This window comes from Oncorhynchus keta, chromosome 34 (assembly GCF_023373465.1).
Source record: "Oncorhynchus keta strain PuntledgeMale-10-30-2019 chromosome 34, Oket_V2, whole genome shotgun sequence".
In the NCBI taxonomy this organism is placed as follows: Eukaryota; Metazoa; Chordata; class Actinopteri; order Salmoniformes; family Salmonidae; genus Oncorhynchus; species Oncorhynchus keta.
The window spans coordinates 8,446,731-8,468,829 of record NC_068454.1 but is presented as its reverse complement, the minus strand read 5'-3'; the positions used below and the strand labels follow the sequence as shown (position 1 = coordinate 8,468,829).

Here is a 22,099-nt window from a genome sequence, read left to right as displayed (position 1 = left end):
TTTCAATGTACTGAGAAGGGAGAAAGCAACGTAAAGAGGGCATGAAAACAAACAGTATTCAAGAGTCAAGAGTAACAGTGTTATTCACACAAAGGATACACAGTAGATGTATTCTCTCTTCTCTCGTCTTTGTCCTCTCTTCTATTTTCTCTCTTCTGTCTTCTCTCTTCTCTCTCTTCTCTGTCTTCTCTCTTGTCTGTCTGCTCTCTTCTCTCCTCTCTCTCTTCTGTCTTCTTTCTCTCCTCTCTCCTCGGTTCACTCTCTTCACTCCTCTTCTCTCTTTTCTCTCTCTTCTCTCTCTACTGTCTTCTCTCTTCTCTCTCCTTTCTTCTCTCTCTTCTCTCTCCCCTCTTCTCTCTCTTCTCTCTCCTCTCTCTGTCTTCTCTCTCCTTTCTCTGTCTTCTCTCTCCTCTCTCTGTCTTCTCTCTCCTCTCTCTGTCTTCTCTCTCTTCTCTTTCTTCTCTCTCCTCTCTCTCTACTCTCTCCTCTCTGTCTTCTCTGTCTTCTCTCTCCTCTATCTGTCTTCTCTCTACTTTCTCTGTCTTCTCTCTCCTCTCTGTCTTCTCTCTCCTCTCTCTGTCTTCTCTCTCTTCTCTTTCTTCTCTCTCCTCTCTCTACTCTCTACTCTCTGTCTTCTCTCTCCTCTCTCTGTCTTCTCTCTCTACTCTCTCCTCTCTCTGTCTTCTCTCTCCTCTCTGTCTTCTATCTCTTCTCTCTACTCTGTCTTCTATCTCTTCTCTCTTCTCTCGCTACTCTGTCTTCTATCTCTTCTCTTTCTTCTCTCTCCTCTCTCTGTCTTCTCTCTCCTCTCTGTCTTCTCTCTCCTCTCTCTGTCTTCTCTCTCTTCTCTGTCTTCTATCTCTTCTCTCTCTACTCTGTCTTCTATCTCTTCTCTCTTCTCTCTCTACTCTGTCTTCTATCTCTTCTCTTTCTTCTCTCTCCTTTCTCTCTCCTCTCTCCTCTCTCTGTCTTCTCTCTCTCCTCTCTCTGTCTTCTCTCTCCTCTCTGTCTTCTCTCTCTACTCTCTCCTCTCTCTGTCTTCTCTCTCCTCTCTGTCTTCTCTCTCCTCGCTCTGTCTTCTCTCTCTTCTCTCTCTACTCTGTCTTCTATCTCTTCTCTTTCTTCTCTCTCCTTTCTCTCTCCTCTCTCCTCTCTCTGTCTTCTCTCTCTACTCTCTCCTCTCTCTGTCTCCTCTCTCCTCTCTCTGCCTTCTCTCTCTCCTCCCTCTGTCTTCTATCTCTTCTCTCTCTTCTCTCTCTACTCTGTCTTCTATCTCTTCTCTCTCCTTTCTCTTATCTCTTATCTCTATTTTCTCTCCCCTCCCTTCTCTCTCTACTCTCTAGCCTCTCTGTCTTCTCTCTCCTCTCTCTACTCTCTACTTTCTCTGTCTTCTCTCTCATCTCTACTCTCTCTTCCCTCTTTCCTCTCTACTCTGTCTCCTTTATCTTCTCTCTTCTCTGACTTTTCTCTCTTCTCTCCTATCTATTCTCTCTCTGGAATGATAGATCAGCAGGTGCAATTTCAGTTTATGACCATTATCGTTTGTCATCACTAAGACTGAGAGCTTCATTGGCAACGCTGTGATGTGTGAATATGCTCCTCTATTCCTCTGAGAGATAGAGAGATAGACACAGTGGGGAATGGAGAGGACAGATTGAATCAGATTAGAGGGATATCTTCATGGAGAGGACAGATTGAATCAGATTAGAGGGATACCTTCATGGAGAGGACAGATTAAATCAGATTAGAGGGATATCTTCATGGAGAGGACAGATTGAATCAGATTAGAGGGATATCTTCATGGAGAGGACAGATTGAATCAGATTAGAGGGATACCTTCATGGAGAGGACAGATTGAATCAGATTAGAGGGATATCTTCATGGAGAGGACAGATTGAATCAGATTAGAGGGATATCTTCATGGAGAGGACAGATTGAATCAGATTAGAGGGATATCTTCATGGAGAGGACAGATTGAATCAGATTAGAGGGATATCTTCATGGAGAGGACAGATTGAATCAGATTAGAGGGATACCTTCATGGAGAGGACAGATTGAATCAGATTAGAGGGATATCTTCATGGAGAGGACAGATTTCAGATTAGAGGGATATCTTCATGGAGAGGACAGATTGAATCAGATTAGAGGGATATCTTCATGGAGAGGACAGATTGAATCAGATTAGAGGGATATCTTCATGGAGAGGACAGATTGAATCAGATTAGAGGGATATCTTCATGGAGAGGACAGATTGAATCAGATTAGAGGGATATCTTCATGGAGAGGACAGATTGAATCAGATTAGAGGGATATCTTCATGGAGAGGACAGATTGAATCAGATTAGAGGGATATCTTCATGGAGAGGACAGATTGAATCAGATTAGAGGGATATCTTCATGGAGAGGACAGATTGAATCAGATTAGAGGGATATCTTCATGGAGAGGAGGACAGATTGAATCAGATTAGAGGGATATCTTCATGGAGAGGACAGATTGAATCAGATTAGAGGGATATCTTCATCAGATTGAATCAGATTGGATATCTTCATGGAGAGGACAGATTGAATCAGATTAGAGGGATATCTTCTCCACAGGGGAGTCACTGACTCTCTAATGTCTTTACCAAAGAACAGTCTTGACACACACAGAACATACACCTGGAAACAGCTTCTGGGAACGGGTAGATCTAGCCTGGTGGTCCATTCTGTTTGTGCTTCAGTAACTGACAACGATAGCAGACTTGCTACTGTACAGTATAGGACCAGGCTCGGATAGAGCTGGCAACGATAGAAGACTTGCTACTGTACAGTATAGGACCAGGCTAGGATAGAGCTGACAACGATAGAAGACTTGCTACTGTACAGTATAGGACCAGGCTAGGAAAGAGCTGGCAACGATAGAAGACTTGCTACTGTACAGTATAGGACCAGGCTAGGAAAGATCTGTCAACGATAGAAGACTTGCTACTGTACAGTATAGGACCAGGCTAGGAAAGATCTGTCAACGATAGAAGACTTGCTACTGTACAGTATAGGACCAGGCTAGGAAAGAGTTGACAACGATAGAAGACTTGCTACTGTACAGTATAGGACCAGGCTAGGATAGAGCTGACAACGATAGAAGACTTGCTACTGTACAGTATAGGACCAGGCTAGGATAGAGCTGACAACGATAGAATACTTGCTACTGTACAGTATAGGACCAGGCTAGGATAGAGCTGACAACGATAGAAGACTTGCTACTGTACAGTATAGGACCAGGCTAGGATAGAGCTGACAACGATAGAAGACTTGCTACTGTACAGTATAGGACCAGGCTAGGAAAGAGCTGACAACGATAGAAGACTTGCTACTGTACAGTATAGGACCAGGCTAGGATAGAGCTGACAACGATAGAAGACTTGCTACTGTACAGTATAGGACCAGGCTAGGAAAGAGCTGACAACGATAGAAGACTTGCTACTGTAAAGTATAGGACCAGGCTAGGATAGAGCTGACAACGATAGAATACTTGCTACTGTACAGTATAGGACCAGGCTAGGATAGAGCTGACAACGATAGAAGACTTGCTACTGTACAGTATAGGACCAGGCTAGGAAAGAGCTGACAACGATAGAAGACTTGCTACTGTACAGTATAGGACCAGGCTAGGATAGAGCTGACAACGATAGAAGACTTGCTACTGTACAGTATAGGACCAGGCAAGGATAGAGCTGGCAACGATAGAAGACTTGCGACTGTACAGTATAGGACCAGGCTAGGATAGAGCTGACAACGATAGAAGAGCTGTTACAAGAGCCTCCCTCCCCAGTTTAAATAACTCCCAGACCTTTCTGGAGGAGATGGAATATGGACTTCCTGAGCAGAGAAAAGAGGCCATGTCTCGCCTGTGGAGTGGAACATTTAATTCCAAATACTGCTATTAGTGGCTTCTTTTATTCCAGAAGAATTGTTGAATCAGCTGCATTTACCCATAGAGATGTGCTTTTGTATTACTGAATCAGCTGAATTTACCCATAGAGATGTGTTTTGTATTGATTTACAACTAACATTTTTCAAGTAGCTAATATTGTCTGGGAAAATTTGAGACTCTTGCTGTGTGGGATTCTTGTAAAACTATCCCCATACTTCCAACTGGAGCTATGTGTAAGTAGTGTGGTCAATGTGTGTAAGTAGTATGGTCTATGTGTAAGTAGTGTGGTCAATGTGTAGTATGGTCTATGTGTGTAAGTAGTGTGGTCTGTGTGTAAGTAGTGTGGTCTATGTGTATATAGTGTGGTCTATGTGTGTAAGTAGTGTGGTCTATGTGTATATAGTGTGGTCTATGTGTGTAAGTAGTGTGGTCTGTGTGTAAGTAGTGTGGTCAAGTGTGGTCTAAGTAGTGTGGTCAATGTGTAGTATGGTCTATGTGTGTAAGTAGTGTGGTCTATGTGTGTAAGTAGTGTGGTCTGTGTGTAAGTAGTGTGGTCTATGTGTATATAGTGTGGTCTATGTGTGTAAGTAGTGTGGTCTATGTGTATGTAGTGTGGTCTATGTGTGTAAGTAGTGTGGTCTGTGTGTAAGTTGTGTGGTCTATGTGTAAGTAGTGTGGTCTATGTGTAAATAGTGTGGTCTATGTGTAAATAGTGTGGTCTATGTGTAAGTAGTGTGGTCTATGTGTAAGTAGTGTGGTCTATGTGTAAGTAGTGTGGTCTATGTGTAAGTAGTGTGGTCTAAATAGTGTGGTCTATGTGTAAATAGTGTGGTCTATGTGTAAATAGTGTGGTCTATGTGTAAGTAGTGTGGTCTATGTGTAAGTAGTGTGGTCTATGTGTAAGTAGTGTGGTCTATGTGTAAGTAGTGTGGTCTGTGTGTAAGTAGTGTGGTCTATGTGTAAGTAGTGTGGTCTATGTGTAAGTAGTGTGGTCTATGTGTAAGTAGTGTGGTCTATGTGTAAATAGTGTGGTCTATGTGTAAATAGTGTGGTCTATGTGTAAATAGTGTGGTCTATGTGTAAGTAGTGTGGTCTATGTGTAAGTAGTGTGGTCTATGTGTGTAAGTAGTGTGGTCTATGTGTAAGTAGTGTGGTCTATGTGTAAATAGTGTGGTCTATGTGTAAGTAGTGTGGTCTATGTGTAAGTAGTGTGGTCTATGTGTAAGTAGTGTGGTCTATGTGTAAGTAGTGTGGTCTATGTGTAAATAGTGTGGTCTATGTGTAAATAGTGTGGTCTATGTGTAAGTAGTGTGGTCTATGTGTAAGTAGTGTGGTCTATGTGTAAATAGTATGGTCTATGTGTAAATAGTGTGGTCTGTGTGTAAGTAGTGTGGTCTATGTGTAAGTAGTGTGGTCTAACGTAGTGTGGTCTATGTGTAAGTAGTGTGGTCTATGTGTAAATAGTGTGGTCTATGTGTAGTGTGGTCTATGTGTGTGTGGTCTATGTGTAAGTAGTATGGTCTATGTGTGTAAGTAGTGTGGTCTATGTGTGTAAGTGTGTGGTCTATGTGCAAGTAGCCTGGTCTATGTGTAAGTAGTGTGGTCGATGTGTAAGTAGTGTGGTCTATGTGTAAGTAGTGTGGTCTATGTGTAAGTAGTGTGGTCTATGTGTAAGTAGTGTGGTCTATGTGTAAGTAGTGTGGTCTATGTGTAAATAGTGTGGTCTATGTGTAAATAGTGTAGTCTATGTGCTTTGAACTGGATCTTGGAGAGCTACATGCATTCCTCAATACTTCCTTATTGACTTGATCAGTTTGTCTCAATAGCCTTGTCCAGACCAGAGGCACACGATAAAGATCCTCTTTTCACTTTGAGTACAGAATAGAAAATGGTTTTATAGTCCACTGAAGAAGGGCAACAGGCCTATGGACTTCGAAAAGGAGCCAAAAGACATGGTACAATTCTACCTGGAAACAACTGCAATTGACCAACTTTACCTGTACTACCTCTCATAAAGTTTTTGTTTATATGCACACAGTTGTAACCCAGCCTTGTCCTGGTGCCATCATTAAAGTGAAGACACCAAAGTTCTTGAGGCTTTCATCCTCTTGGATATCTGCTTCCTGCCTCCCTGTCAAGCCCGATGGCAGTTTCCAAGGTGGAACAGACAGGAAGCCAGGGTAATGTGAAGCATCTGGTGCTGCTCACCGCAGCCAATCCCACAGGTCTACAGGAAGTGCCAGCGATGGGAGTGTGAAGTCAGATGAGAGGGGAAGCATGGCTGCCAGGCATCCCCCAGAGTGGTTTCTCTCCTTCTCCGCCTCCTTCTTCTTCCAGACCCAAATGACAGCAACACAAACGTGTAATTAGGGATGCGCCGAGTCAGAGGTCTGGGGGATTATTTGGTCAAACACTGTGGAAAGAATGTCTACCAGATCAGAGAGTATAACACAAGAGATGGGTTGCACCAACATCAAACCCAGAGAACTAAGAACTAGTCACTTCAGTTGATTTAGGTTCCTACTTTTCAACGAGAAGGTATGGTACTAGCTAAAATGAAGAGAGCTAAGGTTAGCTAAGGTACATAACTTTCCAACACAACCAAGAAGTGGACGCCTGTTAGGCTAATGGAGTTAGCACAAAGGCCAATGTGTTGGTATGTGTGAATAGACTCATGATGCACCGCACATGAACCCTATGGTTTATTACCAAAGAGGTTGTAGTCCAGACTGAGTGACAATATATCAAACTGAGGCCCCTGAAGTGCCTCTTCAACCAGTCGAAGGAGTTTGGACAAAACTACATGTGTTTTTGATCAGCATTCAAAGGCTGCAAGCTTGAGGTGTAAACAAACGTGAATGTTGTGTAGGTCATTTATTTTTCAAGTGAACTTTAGACCCCCTCGTTTAATCCTTTACTAACCCTCCAGCATCATTTCATTACAAATTCACAGTTTGTTAGGTTTTCTTTGCAAATCCATGGATGCAATAATTGTAGTTTATGAAGTTGTTGCACTTCCTCAAATCATTAGGAATTGTCAGTTTTGCTGTAAACTCACGTTTCTTCATAAGGGAAGAGAAAATCAATGTTTTTAAACTATATGACTTTATTTATATTATGTCCTTGCTTGGAGCGAGTTCTACAGGACACCCTGTCGCAGGAGAACATTCCTGCAATGCAGGACATTTGAAATGTCTAGTATATTTCAGGTTTCTGAAGTTTGGAATTGAAACATCTATCAACCACTAAAACAATGTCAAAATTAATTATAATTCACACATAAAAAAATCACGTTTCCTGTGGCTGCGGGGTTATTTCCTGCTGTAGAAACTGTCTCAAAGGAAGATCCTACATCTGTACATGTGTCTTAGCCCGTTGCCTTTTGGTCTGACATGGCAAAACAGAAGTATTAGGCTCATTACTGACAGAAAGCCCATTGTGGTTTCATCTCCCTACACGAATCCCTCTGTAATGAATGAGGACAGTTATTCTTTATTGGCATATCCAATTTTGCAGCAAAAAAAAAACAAAAAACATTAATTTCCGCAGAGGAGGTAAGTTCAAGAGCCTCAGACGGTCCATCAATGCATCAGAATAAGGACTGGGCAACATTAGCTAGACCACTGGGGTTATTTCCAAACATAAGAGTTGAATAACGCTACCTTAAAGACCTTAGAAATGTCTGCTTTACTTGGACATGTGGAATGCATTTCTTTCAAGGGTTTGGCCCAATCGTCTGCACTGCACACTGGGCCAACTATGAGCGCTAGGTTGAGACAGATACTTTCTCCAGATAAATATTCAGTAAGTGCAGGGCCAAAATGCTATTTGCGTCAAGCTAAATATTTGTTTCCATTCCATCATTGCATTTCAACTGCTTTGGTTCTTGTTTAGCCACATATTGTAAATGGGTCAACAGATAACAGAATGGATTTGAGGACCAGTGCTTTCGTGAAATAAAATCAATGATACCATGGATGGTGAGGCACGCTGGCTGGCCATACAGTCAGAAACACAGGGCATGTTGACCTGTGAAGTGGGTCAACACAGGCTCTCTGGGGTTATGTGGGTCAACACAGTCTCTCTGGGGTTATGTGGGTCAACACAGTCTCTCTGGGGTTATGTGGGTCAACACAGTCTCTCTGGGGTTATGTGGGTCAACACAGTCTCTCTGGGGTTATGTGGGTCAACACAGTCTCTCTGGGGTTATGTGGGTCAACACAGTCTCTCTGGGGTTATGTGGGTCAACACAGTCTCTCTGGGGTTATGTGGGTCAACACAGTCTCTCTGGGGTTATGTGGGTCACACAGTCTCTCTGGGGTTATGTGGGTCAACACAGTCTCTCTGGGGTTATGTGGGTCAACACAGTCTCTCTGGGGTTACGTGGGTCAACAGTCTCTCTGGGGTTATGTGGGTCAACACAGTCTCTCTGGGGTTATGTGGGTCAACACAGTCTCTCTGGGGTTACGTGGGTCAACAGTCTCTCTGGGGTTATGTGGGTCAACACAGTCTCTCTGGGGTTATGTGGGTCAACACAGTCTCTCTGGGGTTATTGCCAATCTAAGCTTGCTTCATGATTTACTGGCATGTCTACCAAAATGCTTGGCTGTTTGAGTATATCATAATTCAACTTTATTTCTCTCTGTCATGTCTGTCATAAAAGAGGGACAGGATGTTCACAACTTAATTTCTTAGTCCATATTTCATCACAACATCATCAGGATTAGTTGCTTCCATTTACAACTCCACCTCAGCCATTATGTGACACAGTGGATGAGGAGGGGCATCTGTCATCCTCACTAATGTGTTCGCTTGGCAGTTCTCGCACGCTATTTAATTGGATAATCACAAAGTTCTCCATAATGCCAAGCCTCACATGAACCACTTATATCAATTAGTATCAATCACATCCAAATCGTTATATCATCCCACATCTACAATGCTACCAGCAATTCTATACTGTGAGATTTAGCTAATGTAAAATGAGCTTGAGACGTAGTTGGCCTTACTCAGTTTATTTCTCCCCCTCATAAGATGACGTAAACTCTTAAAATGATTAATGAAAAAACATTGCTTGTTTGTTGTTGTGAGATCCCTACTACGTTCACTTTCCTTACCCCTGAGGCTCTCCTTTCCTCTTCCACTGCTCCCCCTCCTATCTGCGGGGCGGGGAGGATCCTTGAGAAGACCCCACATGAGCAGCACTCCAGCAGCAGGACTCACTACTCAAAGACCACTCTCTCATTAGGATGCTTTAGAACTAGTCTCCCCACGCAGACACAACCACTTCAGACAAACAAAGCACACAGCCAAGACTTGTCTGTCTGTCTGTCTGTCTGTCTGTCTGTCTGTCTGTCTGTCTGTCTGTCTGTCTGTCTGTCTGTCTGTCTGTCTCTCTGTCTCTCTGTCTCTCTGTCTCTCTGTTTCTATCTCTATATGTCCCTCTGTTTCTATCTGTCTCTCTGTTTCTATCTCTATCTGTCCCTCTGTTTATATCTCTATCTTTCCCTCTGTTTATATCTCTATCTTTCCCTCTGTTTATTTCTCTATCTGTCTCTCTGTTTCTATCTGCCCCTCTGTTTCTATATGCCCCTCTGTTTCTATCTGCCCCTCTGTTTCTATCTGTCTCTCTGTTTCTATCTCTATCTGTCCCTCTGTTTATATCTCTATCTTTCCCTCAGTTTATTTCTCTATCTGTCTCTCTGTTTCTATCTGCCCCTCTGTTTCTATCTCTATTTGTCCCTCTGCAGACTCACTTTCTCCCTCACCATTTCAGGCATCTTTTTTTCATACTCTCCCTCACCTCTCTCTCTCTCCTTCTATTTCCCAATTTCTCTTCCATTCTCATGTTCTTTATTTCTCTTTCGCCCATTCTGTCCCTGTGCTTTCACCCGTACAAATATTGGAGAGCCTCCTTTTTCTTTGTTCGGAGAGGAGAGGTATCATACCCCTTTTCTTGTGTCCTTTTATGTGGGAGTTGGAAGTCACCAGAGGGAGGGGAGACAGTTGTCAGAGGTTGTTGCCATGGGAGCAGGGGGCATATGGTGCCAGTCAGAATATGAAGTCCCCGTCCCCCCCGCCACACACCAAACTCACCCTTCCCCTCCCACTCCCGCCCTGCAACTGTGTTTGGATGAGTGGCTGGTGATTGTGTGCTGACATGCATTCTCCCCCATTCTCAACCATTCTACCCCATTCTCCCCCATTCTACCCCATTCTCCCCCATTCTCCCCCGTTCTCTCCCATTCTCCCCTATTCTCTCCCATTCTCATCCATTCTCATCCATTCTCATCCATTCTCCCCCATTCTCCCCCGTTCGCCCCTATTCTCGACCATTCTTCCCCGTTCTCTCCCATTCTCCCCCATTCCCCCTTATTCTCCCCCATTCTCCATTAATCTCCTTTATTCCCCTCCATATTCTTGCCCATCCCCCTTGTTCTCACCCATTCTCCTTTATTCTCCCCCAATCCACATTATTCTCCCCTAGTCTCCCCCATTTTTCCTTATTCTCCCCCATTCCACCATTCTCGCAAAATTCCCACTTATTCTTCCCCATTCCCCCTCTTTTAAACCCTTATTCTCCCCCATTATCCCCCTTATTCTCCCCTATTCTTCCCCAGTCCCCCTTTTTCTCCTCCATTCTCCCCCAGCACCACACAACACTGAGTGAGGTTTTCATTCAGTGAAGCCCCCAGCAGCCAAAGGAGGGGTCCCTACTCTCTCCCACACACATCCCCCCCTGTGATGGAACCTGACCATTCTACCAGGCAGGCAGGCAGACAGGTAGGCAGGCCCCCGGATTGTCATTCATGGTGCTCCTCCCTTAGCCCCAGATGCCTCCAAAGTGGGAGTGTCTATGGGGGGCACGCATGGGGGGGGTCGAGGCGATGTGTGTGTATGTGTGAGGGGGGTGTGTGGTTGATGGGACAAGTGGATCCATAGCTACCCAGTCTGAGTGCCCAAACAGTCAGTCAGTGCAAATAAAGCAGACCTAGAATATTTCCTGGGAAAGGGAGGATTTCAAATGATGTATGGTGGAGCATAAGGTTAGCTGGCAGCGTTGTTTCTGGAGCTGTGCTTTAGAGCGAGAGAGAGAGAGAGAGAGAGAGAAGAGAGAGAGAGAGAGAGAGAGAGAGAGAGAGAGAGAGAGAGAGAGAGAGAGAGAGAGAGAGAGAGAGAGAGAGAGAGAGAGAGAGAGAGAGAGAGAGAGAGAGAGAGAGAGAGAGAGAGAGAGAGAGAGAGAGAGAGAGAGAGAGAGAGAGAGAGAGAGAGAGAGAGAGAGAGAGAGAGAGATTTTAGTGGATGGGATAAAACACAACCATGGAAACTACATCAGAAGAGAACCGAGAGCAGAGCCAGGAGAAAAAAGGTACCAGAATCAACAGTAAGAATGGACTCCTATAGTTCTTTCACTGCCTGGTTTACTGGGGCTTTAGTCTACTTCAGCCTGCTTGGGTTCACACCACACAACAGCGGGGTAGACTCTGCTCAGTGGGAGTTCCATTCACACATTCACTGTCTCATCTCTCTCTTTCTCGCTTTAAGAAATTACCATTTCTCTCTGATATCACTTGTTTTCTTCATTCAGTGCAGTGTACGGTGTAACACTCACACACGCTCACACACGCTCGCACGCACACACTCACACTCTGTAATGGTTGTGTGTTGCTTTGTAATGGTGGTGTGTTGCTTTGTAATGGTTGTGTGCGGCTTTGTAATGGTTGTGTGTTGCCTTGTAATGGTTGTGTGTTGCCTTGTAATGGTTGTGTGTTTTTGTAATGGTTGTGTGTTGCTTTGTAATGGTTGTGTGTTGCTTTGTAATGGTTGTGTGTTGCTTTGTAATGGTTGTGTGTTGCTTTGTAATGGTTGTGTGTGGCTTTTATAATGGTTGTGTGTTGCTTTGTAATGGTTGTGTGTTGCTTTGTAATGGTTGTGTATGGCTTGCAATGGTTGTGTGCGGCTTTTGTAATGGTTGTGTGTGGCTTTTGTAATGGTTGTGTGTGGCTTTGTAATGGTTGTGTGTGGCTTTGTAATGGTTGTGTGTGGCTTTTGTAATGGTTGTGTGTGGCTTTTGTAATGGTTGTGTGTTGCTTTGTAATGGTTGTGTGGCTTTTGTAATGGTTGTGTGTTGCTTTGTAATGGTTGTGTGTTGCTTTGTAATGGTTGTGTGTGGCTTTTGTAATGGTTGTGTGTTGCTTTGTAATGGCTGTGTGTGGCTTTGTAATGGTTGTGTGTGGCTTTGTAATGGTTGTGTGTTGCTTTGTAATGGTTGTGTGTGGCTTTTGTGATGGTTGTGTGTGGCTTTTGTAATGGTTGTGTGTTGCCTTGTAATGGTTGTGTGCGGCTTTTTTAATGGTTGTGTGTTGCCTTGTAATGGTTGTGTGCAGCTTTTGTAATGGTTGTGTGTGGCTTTGTAATGGTTGTGTGTGGCTTTTGTAATGGTTGTGTGTGGCTTTGTAATGGTTGTGTGTGGCTTTTGTAATGGTTGTGTGTGGCTTTGTAATGGTTGTGTGTTTTTGTAATGGTTGTGTGTTGCTTTGTAATGGTTTTGTGTGACTTTTATAATGGTTGTGTGTTGCTTTGTAATGGTTGTGTGTTTCTTTGTAATGGTTGTGTGTTGCTTTGTAATGGTTTTGTGTGACTTTTATAATGGTTGTGTGTGGCTTTTGTAATGGTTGTGTGTGGCTTTTGTAATGGTTGTGTGTTGCTTTGTAATGGTTGTGTGTGGCTTTTGTAATGGTTGTGTGTTGCTTTGTAATGGTTGTGTGTGGCTTTTGTAATGGTTGTGTATGGCTTTGTAATGGTTGTGTGTGGCTTTGTAATGGTTGTGTGTGGCTTTTGTAATGGTTGTGTGTTGCTTTGTAATGGTTGTGTGTGGCTTTGTAATGGTTGTGTGTTGCTTTGTAATGGTTGTGTGTGGCTTTTGTAATGGTTGTGTGTTGCTTTGTAATGGTTGTGTGTGGCTTTGTAATGGTTGTGGTTGTGGTTTTTGTAATGGTTGTGTGTGGCTTTTGTAATGGTTGTGTGTTGCTTTGTAATGGTTGTGTGTGGCTTTGTAATGGTTGACATTTCTGATGCACATTGCACAGTATGTGGAATATGAATCATGTTGAATGGCTGTTGGGTATTGGGAAGGCTTTGATTGCTTGTGCATGAGACTTCATTCGTTTTCTGTGTCGGTTGTCTCCGGCTCAGTCTGTGGAGGATGATAGATGTCATGTTGTGGTTGTCACTGGCGATGTTGGTCCTCTTATTGAGGACATATTTTCACACATCATTAGTACTCCTGCTGTGTGTGTTGGTTTGTTATCGGTGGGTCGCTTGTAATGAGGTTGATAAGAGGGGGTGTGTGTGTGTGTGTGTGTGTGTGTGTGTGTGTGTGTGTGTGTGTGTGTGTGTGTGTGTGTGTGTGTGTGTGTGTGTGTGTGTGTGTGTGTGTGTGTGTGTGTGTGTGTGTGTGTGTGTGTGTGTGTGTGTGTGTGTGTGTGTGTGTGAAAGAGGGTGAGGGGGATCAAGACAAAGAGACATCATCAACCCCATACACAGTGCTACAAAGTTGAGCCGAGGGAGGGGGTAAATTAAGCCGCCTACATATTTCTGTACTAAATCAAATATTACCAAACACAAATCAACACAATCACAATTTTTGTCTTTTTGTAATTTTTTAAAGCATATTTTAACAGAGGCTTAACACCTAACAAACACTTTTATATTATTTGTTTTACTTTTAACATAGGCCAGGTCTCGGATGACCACATTTAAAATACCCGAATGCGGGACAACAGGATGCTTTTTGCGGGCTAGTGTAGCATACATGTAGTTTACGTCTCATCTTGCGCTGCGCAGAATATCACATCTCAACAACCATTGCAGAAGAGTTTAATACAATCAGTACCAGATCCTTCAAATTAGTGGATTTGGCTACTTCATTCACACCCATTGCTGACAGGTGTATAAAATCAATCACACAGCCATGCAATCTCCATAGACAAACATTGGCAGTAGAATGGCCTCACTGAAGAGCTCAGTGACTTTCAACAAGGCATCGTCATAGGATGCCACTTTTCCAACAAGTCAGTTTGTCAAATTTCTTCCCCGCTAGAGCTGCACTGGTCAACTATAAGTGCTGTTATTGTGAAGTAGGAGCAACAATGGCTCAGACGCGAAGTGGTAGGCCACACAAGCTCACAGAACGGGACAGGATGGAGTGCTGAAGCGCGTAGCGCATAAAAATAGTGTATCCTCGGTTGCAACGCTCACTACCAGGTTCCAAACTGCCTCTGGAAACAACTTCAGCACAAGAACTGTTCGTTGGGTTACATTAGCCAGCATAAAATGCTCAATGTTGCTCAGGTCTGTTCAGGTCTTCTCTGGTCTGCTCAGTGTTCCTCAGTGTTGCTCAAGTCTGCTCAGTGTTCCTCAGTGTTGCTCAGGTCTTCTCTGGTCTGCTCAGTGTTCCTCAGTGTTGCTCAGGTCTTCCCTGGTCTGCTCAGTGTTCCTCAGTGTTGCTCAGGTCTTCTCTGGTCTGCTCAGTGTTCCTCAGTGGTGCTCAATGTTGCTCAGGTCTTCTCTGGTCTGCTCAGTGTTCCTCAGTGTTGCTCAGTGATGCGAGGCTGACTGGGTTTAGTAACTGGGGTGAGGGTCTGTTCTGTTGGGGATTGTGGGGGTCTGTGAGTGGCTATGTTGGGGCCTGTGGTGGTGTTGAGGGGTTGGGGGGGAGCATCACCAGCTGTGGAGGTATAGGTGGGGGAGAAGGGGGTGATGGAGTGTTCTGGAGCCAGAAACCATGGGGATGATCTACAGCAGCAGGGTTAGAGGTCAACTCTCCCCCTTCTCTCAACCCACCCCACTTCTCTCTCTTACTTCTTTCACAACGGACTTACATTATGTTGCCTGTAAAAGCAATTGGGCAATGTTTATATGATCCCCTTTCAAAAAGCTTTCTTACACAGATATACATGCACACGCACGCACGCCGCACACAAATACAGACACACACACCCACACACATTCTCTCTCTCTCTCTCTCTCTCTCTCTTTCTCCTCCACTCAGTGTGTAGACAGTCTGCTCTGCGGTGTCTCTCCTAATGAGCAAACTGATTGCCACAGTGGATGATTCCTGTTTGTCTCATCAGATACCCACATCGACAGAATGCTCGTGGAGTGTGAAGTGGGCTGCCACCCATCTCTTCCGTTGCGCTTTGTGCCAGTGCAATGCATGCTGGGTGGACAGGATGGAGCTCTGTGGTTGGCCTGCCCTGTGCTCCAGTCCAAACTAAGAGGCCGGAAGAGCGCGGCCTTGGACCAGAGATGCTCTGAATGGGCCTTCCCCTTTGAGACTTTAGCTTGACGAACAGTCTGGAGCAACACACACTGGCTCTTTGTGTCAGGGTTCTTCTGACTGCCGTCCATCCATACTCACTCTCTCTCGCTCTCTCTCTCTCTGTCTCGCTCACTCTCTCTCGCTTGCTCTCGCTCGCTCTCTCTGTCTCACTCGCTCTCTCTCTCGCTCTTTTGCTCTCTGTCTCTCTGTCTTTCTGTCTCTCTCTCGCGCTTGCTTTCTCTCTCTCTGTGTCTCACTCGCTCTTTCTGTCTCTCTCCCTCTCTCTCTCTCCCTCTCTTTCCCTCTCTCTCCCTCTCTCTCTCTCTCGCTCTCTCTCTCAGACTCCAGCACTCTCTCGCAATTCAATTTCAATTCAATTTTCAATTTAAGGGCTTTATTGTCATGGGAAACATATGTTAACATTGCCAAAGCAAGTGAAGTAGATTACAAACAAAAGTGAAAAAGAGCATTACACCCACAAAAGTTCCAAAAGATTAAAGACATTTCAATTGTCTTATTATGGCTATATAGAGTGCCATTTCTCTCTGTCTCTCTCTCTCTCTGTCTTTGTCTCTCCCTCTCCGTGTGACTCAGGCTCTAAGCATGACCAGAGTAATGAGAGGCTCAACAGTTTGCCATAGTGTCACTGCAGCTGGTCACAGCTGTTTGTTTCTGTTTTCACATCCCTCCTTGTCTCTCTGACCCCTCTTCTTCTCTCTCTCCCTTGCTTGTTTTGTCTCTCTCTCTCTCTCTCTCTCTCTCTCTCTCTCTCTCTTGCTCTCTCTCTCTTGCTCTCTCTCTCTCTCTCTCTCTCTCTCTTGCTCTCTCTCTCTTGCTCTCTCTCTCTTGCTCTCTCTCTCTCGCTCTCTCTCGCTCTCTTGCTCTCTCGCTCTCTTGCTCTCTTGCTCTCTCTCTTGCTCTCTCTCTCTCGCTCTCTCTCGCTCTCTCGCTCTCTCGCTCTGCTCGCTCTCTTGCTCTCTCTGCTGCTCTCTTGCTCTCTCTCTCTTGCTCTCTCTCTCTCTCTCTCTCTCTCTCTCTCTCTCTCTCTCTCTCTCTCTCTCTCTCTCTCTCTCTCTCTCTCTCTCTCTCTCTCTCTCTCTCTCTCTCTCTCTCTCTCTCTCTCTCTCTCTCTCTCTCTCTCTCTCTATGTATTTTTATTCATCAGGGACAGGATGAGTGGAGAGTTACTGGAGTGGGTTGAGGTTTAACCAGGAAAGCCATGTGAAAGTCAACAAACAGCAGAGGACCAATATGATTTTCATTTGAAGCAGCATTCTATTTGGGCCATGCCGGGAGGCTCCATCTTATGTGTGATTACCTGTGGGTGTCATCCAGAGAGAGAGAGAGAGAGTAAACAGGATGGACGTCACTATAGAAACCAAGGCATGTAATATCCTGTAATATCCGGTGTACTATAAAGACCTACAATTAGAGAAGAGCTTTATAGAAAATCTTCTGATTTGAGTGGCAGTCTTACCCAGCGTGAAGGGTTCCCTATCTAGTCCCTGGAGCCAGGCCTGTTGACGACCAACGTGAGAGGAGGGATGTAATAACTGTACATCTCTCTGCTCACAACCTTCTACACATTAACTCTCAGTCCTGTACTGAAACTCCTTTGGTAAAAAGTCATAATGTTGAAATATCATCTTTGTTGTCATTTCGCAAGTGGTGAATGGGAGAGCAAAGACGTCTAGACTGCAAACCAAGAAACAGGGACTGAGAATAGCATGGTAGAGAGTCATGAAACTCCAGTTACTGCTCTTAAACTACAGTCTGCTATTGTGACTATAGGAAGAGGAACACTGCTTTCCTCCTATTAATACTGTGACTGTAGGAAGAGGGTTAACACTGCTTTCCTTCTATTAATAAGGACATGTAAAGACTGCTGCACTATGTGTGTGAGAGAGATGTGCTCACTGGCCTCCACTGGGACTTACCCATACGGGAGCTTCGATCTGAGATCCACAATCAGTATCGGATATTATCCCTCCTTTGTACTGAATTAATCTCTGCAGAGATAAGATTAGTACCACATAATGCAAACATGATGCATGATGGTCAGTGCAGACAGCCCTCAATATGGTGCTTTGTGCAGGACCCATTGAGGTTCTGTGTAGGCGATAGATTGTGTTTTTTCAATTTCCTCCGTGCTCATGTACCAAGAATAAGTCCTTTTATCGTGGTTCTATGTGAATAGAGTGGTATTATTGTGGTGTTAAATGCTAACACATGTCAATAAGTCGGGCTGTCTTGGTGCCAGTGTTGTTTCAGGGTTAAGGGTTAGACGTAACACACGACACAGCCAGCATGGCTAACGTTACTCCAGCTGTGAAAACACCAACTCCAATTTATGGTTATTAAACTCAACACCTTTGGAAGGAGGCACGAGGCACGAGGCTTCTCCATGGAGAGAAAAAGAGCTTTGTTCCCTCTGCCGGAGTGTGTCAGGAGAGGTGTTTAACAACACTCAGAGGTGTGATAGCATCACAGTGTGAAGGGGACAGAGAGTTCAGATGACAGTAGAGTACAGTACAGTAGCGTAGAATACAGTACAGTAACGTTATCGATTGGTGGCCTTAAATAGCTGATGTCCTTCTCTCTCTCTCTCTCTTTCTCTCTCTCTCTCCAGCTCTCTATAGTTCTACCAGGTAGAACTATACCAGGTAGAACTGGTAGAACTATACCAGGTAGAACAATACCAGGTAGAACTATACCAGGTAGAACTAGTAGAACTACACCAGTTAGAACTAGTAGAACTATATCAGGTAGAACTAGTAGAACTACACCAGGTAGAACTAGTATAACTATACCAGGTAGAACTGGTAGAACTACACCAGTTAGAACAATACCAGGTAGAACTATACCAGGTAGAACTAGTAGAACTATATCAGGTAGAACTGGTAGAACTATACCAGGTAGAACTTGTAGAACTATACCAGGTAGAACCTAGTATAACTATACCAGGTAGAACTGGTAGACCTATACCAGGTAGAACTGGTAGAACTATACCAGGTAGAACTAGTATAAATATACCAGGTAGAACTAGTAGAACTATATCAGGTAGAACTAGTAGAACTATATCAGGTAGAACTAGTAGAACTACACCAGTTAGAACTAGTAGAACTATATCAGGTAGAACTAGTAGAACTATATCAGGTAGAACTAGTAGAACTATACCAGGTAGAACTGGTAGAACTACACCAGTTAGAACTATACCAGGTAGAACTAGTAGAACTATACCAGGTTGAACTGGTAGAACTATACCAGGTAGAACTAGTAGAACTATACCAGGTAGAACTTGTATAACTATACCAGGTAGAACTAGTAGAACTACACCAGGTAGAACTAGTAGAACTATACCAGGTAGAACTAGTAGAACTATACCAGGTAGAACTAGTAGAACTACACCAGGTAGAACTAGTAGAACTATACCAGGTAGAACTGGTAGAACTATACCAGGTAGAACTAGTAGAACTACACCAGGTAGAACTGGTAGAACTATACCAGGTAGAACTGGTAGAACTATACCAGGTAGAACTAGTATAAATATACCAGGTAGAACTAGTATAACTATACCAGGTAGACCTATACCAGGTAGAACTAGTAGAACTACACCAGTTAGAACTAGTAGAACTATATCAGGTAGAACTAGTAGAAATATATCAGGTAGAACTAGTAGAACTATACCAGGTAGAACTGGTAGAACTATACCAGGTAGAACTAGTAGAACTACACCAGGTAGAACTGGTAGAACTATACCAGGTAGAACTGGTAGAACTATACCAGGTAGAACTAGTATAAATATACCAGGTAGAACTAGTAGAACTATATCAGGTAGAACTACACCAGTTAGAACTAGTAGAACTATACCAGGTAGAACTGGTAGAACTACACCAGTTAGAACTATACCAGGTAGAACTAGTATAACTATACCAGGTAGAACTAGTATAACTATACCATGTAGAACTAGTATAACTATACCAGGTAGAACTAGTATAACTACACCAGGTAGAACTAGTAGAACTATACCAGGTAGAACTAGTAGAACTACACCAGGTAGAACTAGTAGAACTATACCAGGTAGAACTGGTAGAACTATACCAGGTAGAACTAGTAGAACTACACCAGGTAGAACTGGTAGAACTATACCAGGTAGAACTGGTAGAACTATACCAGGTAGAACTAGTATAACTATACCAGGTAGAACTAGTAGAACTACACCAGTTAGAACTAGTAGAACTATATCAGGTAGAACTAGTAGAACTATACCAGGTAGAACTAGTAGAACTATACCAGGTAGAACTAGTAGAACTACACCAGTTAGAACTAGTAGAACTATATCAGGTAGAACTAGTAGAACTATACCAGGCAGATCTAGTAGAACTACACCAGTTAGAACTATACCAGGTAGAACTAATAGACCTATACAAAGTAGAACTATACCAGGTAGATCTATATCAGGTAGAACTATACCAGGTAGAACTATATCAGGTTGAACTAGTAGACCTATACAAAGTAGAACTATACCAGGTAGAACTATATCAGGTAGAACTAGTAGAACTATACCAGGTAGAGGTAGTAGAAATATACCAGATGGAACTATACCAGGTAGATCTATATCAGGTAGACCTATACCAGGTAGAACTATATCAGGTAGAACTAGTAGAACTATACAAGGTAGAACTATATCAGGTAGAACTAGTAGAACTATACCAGGTAGAGGTAGTAGAAATATACCAGATGGAACTATACCAGGTAGATCTATACCAGGTAGAACTATATCAGGTAGACCTATACCAGGTAGAACTATATCAGGTAGAACTATACCAGGCAGATCTAGTAGAACTACACCAGTTAGAACTATACCAGGTAGAACTAGTAGAACTATACAGGGTAGAGCTATACCAGGTAGATCTATATCAGGTAGAACTATACCAGGTAGTATTTGACTGGGCCTGAGGTGTATTTCATGTTGGTCCCGTCTCACTCTCCCTGGCCCTGCCTGCCATGTGTGTCTGTGTGGGAAATGTGGGCCGAGTTAACCACTCTGCTGGGCATCGCCGCGGGCACACTCACTGGGTTGTGGTTAACATGCTGCCATGGCAACTGCTATTCACCAGCCCTCAGACAAAAATGTTTTTATCCCTCTGTGACACAAAAGGCTACGGGATGAACTTTCTGACAACACACAACTGTTGAATGGCCCTGCTCTGATGATAATATATCTGTTTTAATGTCCTTTGTCAGGCCAGAGAAAGAGGATAAACACTAACGAACTTTCAGGATTCCTGCCTCATGCAAGAGGTCTGGATTTCAATAGGCATATTATGCCCTGTCTCTCAATGTCAGAGTTCTACATTAGAATAGACTAGATTCTAGAACATGCACCAATGGACATTTAATGTGATGCTGAAATCATGCCTGTAAATGTATTTCGCGCCATGTCCTCTACACAGTTACTAAGCCTCCATTCAGATCATCTCCAATGGAGGAAACAGTTGTCTGGGACACAATCAAGGTGAATCTATGAATCTATGCGTACAGTTCTACGGAACACACATTAATAAGACCGTCACATACGCACCTCCTCAACCAGGACCAGGTCATGCTACACATCTACAGTCTGCTGTTTGAAATACAACATCTTTCTAAATATATGGATCTTATTGCAAACACATTGTGCTCTGTTGACATACTGTCTGTACAGAGGCACTGCTCTGCTAGTTCATCAGAACAACACGTACAGTCGACCATGATACAGTCTACCACGGTACAGTCACGATACAGTCTACCACGATACAGTCTACCACGATACAATCTACCACGATACAGTCTACCACGATACAATCTACCACGTACAGTCGACCATGATACAGCCTACCACGGTACAGTCACGATACAGTCTACCACGATACAGTCTACCACGTACAGTCGACCATGATACAGCCTACCACGGTACAGTCACGATACAGTCTACCACGATACGGTCTACCACAATACAGTCTACCACGATACAGTCTACCACGATACAGTCTACCACGATACAGTCTACCACGATACAGTCTACCACGATACAATCTACTACGATACAATCTACCACGATACAATCTACCACGATACAATCTACCACGATACAATCTACCACGGTACAGTCACGATACAGTCTACCACGGTACAGTCACGATACAGTCTACCACGATACGGTCTACCACAATACAGTCTACCACGATACAGTCTACCACGATACAATCTACCACGATACAGTCTACCACGGTACAGTCACGATACAGTCTACCACGATACGGTCTACCACGATACAATCTACCACGATACAGTCTACCACGATACAGTCTACCACGGTACAGTCACGATACAGTCTACCACGATACGGTCTACCACAATACAGTCTACCACGATACAGTCTACCACGATACAATCTACCACGATACAGTCTACCACGGTACAGTCACGATACAGTCTACCACGATACGGTCTACCACGATACAATCTACCACGATACAGTCTACCACGATACAATCTACCACGGTACAGTCACGATACAGTCTACCACGGTACAGTCACGATACAGTCTACCACGATACGGTCTACCACGATACAGTCTACCACGATACAGTCTACCACGATACAATCTACCACGGTACAGTCACGATACAGTCTACCACGGTACAGTCACGATACAGTCTACCACGATACGGTCTACCACGATACAATCTACCACGATACAGTCTACCACGTACAGTCGACCATGATACAGTCTACCACGTACAGTCGACCATGATACAGCCTACCATGATACAGTCTACCACGATACAGTCTACCACGATACAATCTACCACGATACA

The 22,099-nt window shown here is 43.8% G+C and overlaps 1 protein-coding gene across 3 annotated transcripts in view; it reads left to right on the top strand.

Annotated features, from left to right (window-relative positions):
- LOC118366582 (neuronal membrane glycoprotein M6-b-like) overlaps positions 1-22,099 on the top strand; it is a 66,780-nt gene that overhangs the window by 30,193 nt on the left and 14,488 nt on the right. The window contains exon 1 of one of the 3 annotated variants that reach the window (XM_052492989.1): positions 16,472-16,619. The exons of 1 other annotated variant lie outside the window; for it this stretch is intronic. In XM_052492989.1, coding sequence (XP_052348949.1) covers positions 16,523-16,619 — 97 coding nt within the window. In that variant the 5' untranslated portion in view covers positions 16,472-16,522. Of the gene's footprint in view, positions 1-16,471; positions 16,620-22,099 lie in introns of those variants that run through there. One more of the 3 variants, XM_052492990.1, reaches the window with a different exon arrangement.